This window comes from Lactuca sativa, chromosome 3 (assembly GCF_002870075.4).
Source record: "Lactuca sativa cultivar Salinas chromosome 3, Lsat_Salinas_v11, whole genome shotgun sequence".
NCBI lineage: Eukaryota > Viridiplantae > Streptophyta > Magnoliopsida > Asterales > Asteraceae > Lactuca > Lactuca sativa.
In genome coordinates, this window is record NC_056625.2 from 80902954 (window position 1) to 80912429 (window position 9476).

Below are 9476 nucleotides of genomic sequence, written 5' to 3' on the forward strand. Positions count from 1 at the left end.
TTACAGTTCCAGTCCCTTAAGTTTAATTAATCTCTTTTAACCAAAAAATTAATTATCAATTAATTCTTGACTAATATTAATTAAACAATATGATTTCTCCTTTAATATATTATTCTCATAATATATTAATAAACCATAATTAATCCTTTCTCTCCATAATTCATCCTATCAAGTTGCTTTGGTGAAGGCAACCCAATAGGACCATGCACCATCAGGTCAACTACATACCAAAATAGTTATGGCCTTAGATACTAATCCAACATTTACGGCCCAAACTCATGAAGTTTGGCCGTAAACACCTCATAATGGGGTTTAAGGCTTGATTGTTGCACAATAAACCCTAGAAGATACTTCCTAACACTTGATTCTTGAATGCCATATGATTAAAACACCCAAATAGACTCTAAACAGTGCTAAAAGATTGCAAAAATAAGTCTAAGTGTGATTGAGTTGAACAACTGAACAAGATAGAAATTTCGGGTTGTCACAAGTCATGATGAAAAACGAGAATGGAGAAGCTTTGAGGTGATGAAGAGGACGAGAATAAGTAGAAAAAATATAGTAGACGAGAAGGATATAACAACCACATGGAGGGATCAACTAGGGTTTGAGATTGCAGTTCTCCGACAACAGGGTCTTCCTCCTGCTCGGTTTCGCAGACCAATCTTACTCCTCATGTTTTTTCCTCTCGGTCTCCTCTTACCACCCCAGATTCCCCTCGGCCTCCGGCTTCCCAGTCCATTAGCGCCCATCCTATGGTTACTTGTAGCAAATGGGGCATCCGTAAACCTTTTGATCGTCTCAATATTCATGTTGAGACCATATCTTGCTCTCGTATTCCTCGCAACTACTCTCAATCCTTTCAAGATCTTAACTGGTTAAATTCCATGAAAGATATATATGATGCACTTATTTCTAAAGGAACTTGGGTGCTTGTATCTCAACCTTCTAATGCTAATGTGGTTAATTGTATTTGGTTATTGGAAAAGAAACTTAATACATATGGATCTTTAGCTCGATACAAGGCGCATTTGGCTGCAAATGGACGTAGACAACGTTTAGGCATTGACTGTTATGAAACTTTTAGTCCAATTGTTAAACCTACTATTATCCAGGCTATTCTTAACCTTGTTGTCTCCCATCATGGCATGTTCATCAACTAGATGTGAAGAATGTGTTTCTTCACGGTCATCTTCATGAGACCGCGTATATGAAGTAACCATTGGATTTTCGAAACCTATCACTTTATAATCATGTTTATCTTTTGCAGAAATTGTTTTTAGTCTCAAGTAGGCCCCTACAGTGAGGTACCACATATTTGCTCAGTTTATCACTCGACTTGGCTTCATCAACGACATATATGATTCCTCTCTTTTCATATATAGACGTATAGATCATATTGCATACCTTCTTTTTTAGTTGACAATATTGTTTTAATTGCATCTTCCACATGTCTCTTTCCGCATATCATCACCACCTTGACTTTAGAATTTTTGATGACTGAGTTGGGATCTTTAAACTACTGTCTTGATATTTCTGTCACTAGAGGTCGTCATGAAATGTTTCTATCCCAACAAAAATATGCTACAAAGATTGTAGCTCGAGAAAAGATGTATAAATGCAAATTCTCTCTTACTCGTGCACAAGCTACTACAAAAATTGATGGTACAAGCCCCCTAGTTGAGGATCCGACTCTATATTGCAGTCTCGCAGCTGCTCTTCAATATTTAACATTTGCTTGCCCAGACATTTTACATGTTGTTCAAAAAGTATACCTCTACATGAATGACCCAAGAGAGCTCCATTTTACTACTCTCAAACAGATTCTCACGACCTTATTGCCTAATCGAATGTTGATTAGGCTAGCTGCCCCACTTCTAGGCGCTCCACTTCGAGATCTAGTGTTAGTCAGAGTACCACAAAGTTGCAAATGCGATGGTTGAAACAAGATGGATTCACAATTTATTACATGAATTATATTACCCTCTTCTTGCTGCTACTATGGTTTTCTATAATATTGTTACTACAGTTTGTAACGCCCACAAGATAGGGATAGATGATTACAAAATAAAAAGATAATTATTCATGACGATGATAAATAGATGTTTTTGATAGAAGGTTATTTAAGATAAATAATATAAACGAAAGTGATAATATATGTTAAATCGAGAGCGTGCATATAGAGAACGCCTAAATCCGACGTTACATGAGGAAGTTATGATATTTCGAAGTTTCATTGTAGTAGTATACAACTTAGAAACCTAAATTCAAATCAGTCGATTGTTAGAAAAAAACAAACTAAACAAGAGTTGAAAATATCGTATGAAAAAGTTATGATTTTTATACGGATTTTAACAGTCTAAGCCTGTTAAAAATATAACTTTAAAAGTAAAGTGAGATTTAACCGATGGGGACTAAGTGAAAGTTTTATAAATCTCATCATACATACTTATAAAGCTAGCATTTTTCCATAAACCTCATGTATTTGAAACCCTCATAAAAATTTGCAAATACCTCATGCATTTGAAACCTCCTATTTTAAAGAATGCCACTCAAAAGTCTCTTAATAATGATTAATAATTTAAAGGTTTTATAACTTATATAATATATTTAATAAACAATTAATGGATACTCTACTATAAATAGGTCAATCTTTTTGAGTAGACACACAAATAGAAATCACATACAAAATTCACAAAGAAAACAAGTTTAAGTTTTTTGTGTTGGTTTGAGGGATTTGAACAATTTTTCGAGCCATGTTATTGTCTTGAAGTTTTTAATTTGTATGTTGTTGTTGAAATTTTAATGTAATTAGATTAGATTCATGTTATCGATCATATGTTATGGAAGGTGAAATATATAATATTTAATTAACTATTGTATACATGTTTGTATGCTCATATTGCTTCAAAATAATAATTAATTAAAAATCATGGATATGTCATATTATCCATATTATCCATGTAAGCATTTTTTAAAATGCAAATTGTGTATCTTATCACTTTATATTTTAGTATATGTTTAACATTTTAGTTATAATAATAAGTGTTTTTTAAAAGTTTCTTTCACTTATTAATCATAACAAGTGGTTTTAAAATTAATAAGCAATAATTATAAATAATAAAATCAAATTACATGGATATGTCATATTATCCATGGAAGTCTCTTTTGAAATGCAAATTGTCTATCTTATCACTTTATTATTTAGTGTATTTTTCACATTTTAATAATAATATTAAGTGTTTCTTAAAAGAGTTCTTTAACTTATTATTAATAATAAGTGGTTTAAAATTAACAAATAACAATTTTAAATGATAATAAAATCAAATTATAAATTACAATTAGCTATAAATAAATTGTATTTTAAATAAACATCATTATTGAAATTAGAAAATGATCGCATAAATAAAAATATATTTAATCAATAATAATAATTGTTAAAAATAATACTAAATAGATCAATTATATTTAATTCTAATAATGAAGAATGTGGGTTGATGTTAATGAATATTATTGTTCAAAATAATAAAGAATATATATATATATATATATATATATATATATATATATATATATATATATATATATATATATATATATATTAGTGTAAAAAGACCATCTCATAGTTAATGTCAATAACATAACCATTGTAAACATATATTTTTCAATATTTTAACAATATATTTTTAATCTTCGCTGCGCAACACACGGGAATTCATCTAGTTTATAGTTATGTGTGGATGTAAAATACGTCGAAAATAGAGCTCATATGAAGAATATATGAATTTTTAAGGAAATCAATTTTTTTTTATGCGCAGTCGCCGTACAGACAAGAAGCGTGGCGCGCTTCTGACCCACCGTAGAATTTTGACACCTGTTACCAGCCAGACGACACCATGTCAGCGTCCGGAAATTTTCAAGGCGCGCCCCGACAAAGTGTGCGACGCGCTTCTATTTTTCAACCCTATTTAAACTGCGTTTTGCAACCTCATTTCTCACTCCTTTCATCCAGATTTTCTCTGGAATTCTCTCGTATCTCTAGACCTATACTCTATAGTTCCTGACCACTTCAACAGAATCCTGTAGTGTCAGATAGCTGGTGAATAGAAGCTCCCTGATCAAAGTTTTGTTCGCATAATTCCCGATTTTCGCTAGAATCTCTATAAGTTAAGTTACACTTATTTTATTCAAGTGTAACTTTAACTATAGTTATAGTCATTATTACGAACGTATAATTAAGATTTATCAGTGATTCCAAGTTATTATACTAAGTGGTGTACTTATGGGGATGATATCTATGCTGGATATAGCGAGGTTTTTAAAGTGAGATTTCCAAACATTATACTCTGTATATCAAACTCCCTCCGGTATGATCCTATCTAGTTGTTACTTACTTTATAGATCTTGATGTAGATATTGGGATTAGTGTGGAATCTAGACTATCATTAATTGCGAGGAATATAACACTAAGACTTAGTAATGTGAACCTAGGTCACGTAAGATGAAAAGATAAGTACAAAGGCGAAGTTCTGCTCAAATTATAAGGCATCCACTTTTATCAAATGAGTGCATATGTACTTTCATCTTACCCATATATATATGAAGTATTCAGATAATTGAATGCTACATGTGCTTATGTGCAAAGGTGTTATGTGTTAGATGAAATGCTATAAAGATAAATCTATATGACTTATACCGTATATGTATTTTCATGAAAATAATACATTGGGTAATGAAAGGTAAAAATGATAAGATGTCATAGTATGATGAAATATAAAAATAATAATAGGATGCCACGACTTAAATAGTGCTATTATACTAACGATTTAAGAACTGGTACTATTATAGTAACGATGTAGGAACTAGTACTATTGTACTAACAATGTAGAAAACTAGTACCATTGTACTAATGATGTAGTAACTAGTACAATTATACTAACGCTGTAGACAATAGTATTATTGTACTAAAGATGTAGGACCTAGTACGGTTGTAATAACGATATAAGAACTAGTACTATTGTATAAATGATGTAGTCATCTAATAGAATATAGATGGTAACAACGACAACCCTTAAGATAGGACTCTATAGATGAATAAAGTAGATAATGGGGATGGATAATTGAGTAAATTGTTTGATAGATAATTAAATATACTAATTATATTAATATGGGTTGAAAACCCTATATACTCACTAGGTTTTCCAACCTGTCCCACTTAGCTTCTTTATATCATAGGTAGCGGTACAAAGGTACATGAATGATGAAAGATTAAGGGAGATGTAGACTGTTAGTCTAAGATATTGTAAGGCATATATTCGTATGTTTCTTGTATCAATTATGACATCCTAAGTTTTCTTTTAAAGATATTAATGTAAAATGTTTCTTTGGAAATGTTTGATGTTAATATTATCTCACACTAAAATAATATTTCCAGGACAAATTCCTCACTAATAAACACTCTCTTTTAAATAAGCATAAATTAAAAGTTTTAAAATGGAAGTGAATTTCGGGATGTCACACAGTGTACCTATCTATTAATCCCATTCAGCACCAATGCGCCAAACACATAGAGGTCGATATACACTTTATGCGCGACAAAGTTGCATTGGGTTAAATTTCTATCATTCATGTTCCCTCATCATCTCAATATGTTGACATCTTCACCAAAGGGCTCCCATCTTCTTTATTTCATGACTTCGGATCTAATATGAACGTCTGTTCAAAACTGCCCGTTCAAGGTAGTACGGGGGGATGTTAGACGTAATATGTATTTGTATGTTATATTTTAGTTAGCCTATTTATTGTTTTCTTTAGATAGCCTACTTTTGTACGTTGAGCCCAATTATATCTTTCATATATATTAACGTAAAGGCTTTATGCCTCTTCATGAGAAATTGTGTAATGTAACAATTATGAAGGGATCGGAAGGCAAAATGGGAAGTTGCGAATTACAGTCACCCCACATCACCTGGTGGGAACTAGAAGGAAAGGAAATGAGCTCTATTTTAGGGCGCATCTAGTATAGCTTAGAGCAAAGAATCCGGTTCTTCACTTAGCCGACTTGTTTAAGAGAGCCATTGATTTCTTTCGAGTTAGTCCTTTTTAGATTAAATCAGTTCAGTTTTGGATTGATATGGTTCGAGTTTGGACAGAGTTAAGACAATTTTAATTGATTTTGAACTTTTTCTAAGTGTTTTTGCCGAGTAGGCTTAATTCGGCTTGGTAAGGGGCCGAGTACTCGGCTGACTTGCTTGATTTTACAACACTGGCCACAACATGAGTACACAAAATATTGTCAATTATAACTATGAACTCTTCTATGGTTGATTATATGGCTTGTATAGTGTAGCGGTAGATACAATGGTTGGGGTTTGGTTTAGTTGTTTTGTTTCCATTGCACGCTATAAGTGTTATGACCGAGATACACGCACCACCCTCATATTATGAGCACGACATCCATTGGTTTTACAAAGGAACAACAAATATTGGTATCGTGTCAAGCGTTAGGTTTCAAATTGGTTTAGATTTCCGCCTGCTTATCTGGATTTTTGAGTACTTCAAAACATATATATGCTGTAGTATGGAGATTGCCAAAGATAAAGACTACATATAACATGTAAGTGGATAATGTTTTGTAAAAAAACATTTTGTTTTCTCATAGGATCATGTATTTACAGTAACGGTCATATGAATATGTGTGCTAATTAAGAGACAAGCGGTGACGATAAAAAGTGATTATCATCAGTTTTATTGTGTTAATTAGAAGAGAGTAGAGAGGAGCATATTCGGTAGAGACCAAGAAACAAGAAAGAATGGTACATACGGGTCACCTAGGCTTGGAAGTTATATTAGAATAAAGTTCGATCCATGATGCCAAATGACTTTGCGTCAACTCCTCTCATTTTACTAGAGAACAGTTTAATCGATGCAATTGATGGATAAATCATGGATGGAATCTAGTCTCCCTTATAAAGCAACAAAGCTGAAGTAATCCATCATCATTAAAAGACCACACAAATTGGAAAACACAATTATTTTTCTTATATTCCTTATTAAATTTGTATGAACATTCTTAATTAGAAAGACCTAATTAAGCATAGAACTTACCTTACAAAATTGTAAGATGGATATGTTAGCAATATATGTTATAGTTAATTATTTGCTAAGCAATGGAAACCCGGAAGAAGATGACCTTTTCACAAATCTTCCTTTCATTCTAGGCCTCTTCTCTGCATTCAGTTTTCGTACCTCGTATCTTATTTTTTTCGAAAACAACCTTGTTCGCCTCTTTTCTCTATACCTTGACACCCTTGCCTCTCTCCCTCCATCTAGCATTGCCGGATTCCCCGTTATCATTCCCATATCCCCATAAGGATGATGATGCTGATGATGCATTATCCCACATCCACCCTAAGAAATCAAAAGAGCCAAAATATTACTCCTATTTTTAATCCGACGTCGAACAACACCAAATGATAATTTGACTTTCATAAAAGACGTTAAGAAAAAGTTGGTTGTATAAATATACAATATGTCAAAGTGTAATTAAGGTTGCATAAAGGTCTGGTTAACAATATGTCAAATCATGCAATGCACCCACCCCAAAAGGCATGATTTTTATGCATGTAACACTTTTTTATCACAACTATTTACTTTTCTCCTTAAAAAATAACATCTGATTAAATATATAGTTTAATAACATATGTTGATTATTAATCCAATGTCAAAAAGATTTGTTTATGAAATACAAATAGAAAAAACTTGTGATTCTTAAAAGAGTGAGATTTTAGTGTGAAAGAAAGACCATCTATATATAGTTAAAAGTGTAAAAAGAGTAGAGTAGACCTACCAGGCACTCAGGCCAACAATCATCGGGATCCAACTCCGGCCGATCACCGGTTGTCCATGGTGATCTTTGCTCATCCCAGGCGGCAATGATTCCTTCATAATCTAGCTTTAATATTCTTTTTTGCTTCTTATTTTCATCATCATATCTTTCTATATTGATAACCACATGATAATCTTCATCCTCTTTCACCACACCCATACGATCCCCGACACCACCTTCCACCGTCAACTTCTCGTCTTTTTCCTCCCATAACGGTGAATCGTAATCAAAGCTCAACTGAAATGGCTCTCTCATCATCTCCATCTCATTCTCCACCGTTTCACACTGCATCTGATCTTCTTCAACCTTCACTCTCTCTAAGCTTTCGCCGCCCGAATCCTTCTCTCTACAATCCAACAACCCTAATCCTTCCATAGCAAACGATTCCTCATCAAGACCTTTTCCCAGTAAACTCTCTACATCAGCGGCGAACTCCGCCAGCTCCATGTCGGAGGGAAGTATCAACCCGTTGAAACTATTCAAATCAAACGTCACTTTCGATCCATTATGAAGATCTGCGTCCACCGGAGTTGTCGCCTCCGTTTGTTTCACAGGCGTTGCCACCTCATTTGAATTCCCGGAAAGACAAAGTTCCGCGGCAAAGGGGTCAAAGATCGGAACCTGATACAAAAGTTGCTCATCGGATGTCACTGCGGTGGTCTCATCACTACCGATCTCTGGAACTAAGTGAAGTGGATTGAAACTCATACTGCTTTCTTCAGATTTTGACGTCCGTCGAGACGCCTGCTTGTGGTGGTTCCCACCACGAGGAGTTCTTGGTTTCTTGGTGAAACCATGGTGCCATGGCGGTGGTGCTGGTTTCTCCAAAGAAGAAAGCTTCAAAGAAGCCACCTTTAGACGAACCCTTTCGTGACGACGAGCTAACGGGTTGGCCGAATGAACCGAAGCATCACACGATTGGCACAAGAAAGCGTCATCGGCAGCACAATACCACCGAGCACGCTTTCTTATACAATTATCACAAGCTCTTGCCGTTTTTCCTCCTACAACGTTGGCCAATTTCTTGTCCGATGAGACCATTTGGTAGGGGTCTCGAATGTACGAACTTTTTGTTAAAAAATTATGGAGTTTGTGGAAGAAATGTATGATGGGATTGTAGGTTTTGTGTTTGTGGGTGTGACCCACTGTATGCACTTTTTACAGAGAACAGTGTGGTCTTATTGAAGAGATTTATAAAGAAGGTAAGTAGATGCACTTGCCTGGTTTCAGAAGGTCCCACAAAATGCCTTATCTTCATTTAATTGGCTAATATATGAACTCCATCCATGATTTTGTTTCGCTATTGGCTGCCTTTCCCATCAATGGATTTCTTGTGGGGTCCAAGAAATTTAAGCCCTGGTTCCCCATATCATTTTTATTGAATAATGTTTGTACCAAAGAATGAGTGTTTAATAAGCGCAATTGTGTTTTTCAATTATTTTCTACTGATTATCGGTAAAAGTTAGTGGTAAATATTATATAAAATTAGATAGATTGAAAGTGTATATACCATCAAATGATATATATTTGTTTGTGTATATATCATCTAGTAGTTTTGTTGTTATAAAGTTTCATATACTATGGTATT

General features: G+C 33.9%; 2 protein-coding genes across 2 annotated transcripts; one reads left to right on the plus strand and one right to left on the minus strand.

Annotated features, from left to right (window-relative positions):
• Nucleotides 1-755: 755 nt before the first annotated feature.
• On the plus strand, nucleotides 756-1163 carry LOC111904600 (uncharacterized mitochondrial protein AtMg00820-like). Its single transcript, XM_023900349.1, has one exon. The coding sequence runs from the start codon at nucleotides 756-758 to the stop codon at nucleotides 1161-1163; it is 408 nt and encodes a 135-aa protein (XP_023756117.1).
• Nucleotides 1164-7018: 5855 nt separating this feature from the next.
• LOC111904544 (zinc finger protein CONSTANS-LIKE 16) lies at nucleotides 7019-9059 on the minus strand. The gene is made up of 2 exons (XM_023900297.3): nucleotides 7850-9059; nucleotides 7019-7410 (listed from the first exon to the last, which is right to left on the minus strand). The coding sequence occupies exons 1-2, from the start codon at nucleotides 8927-8929 to the stop codon at nucleotides 7156-7158; spliced, it is 1335 nt and encodes a 444-aa protein (XP_023756065.1). The 5' UTR covers nucleotides 8930-9059; the 3' UTR covers nucleotides 7019-7155.
• Nucleotides 9060-9476: the final 417 nt, after the last annotated feature.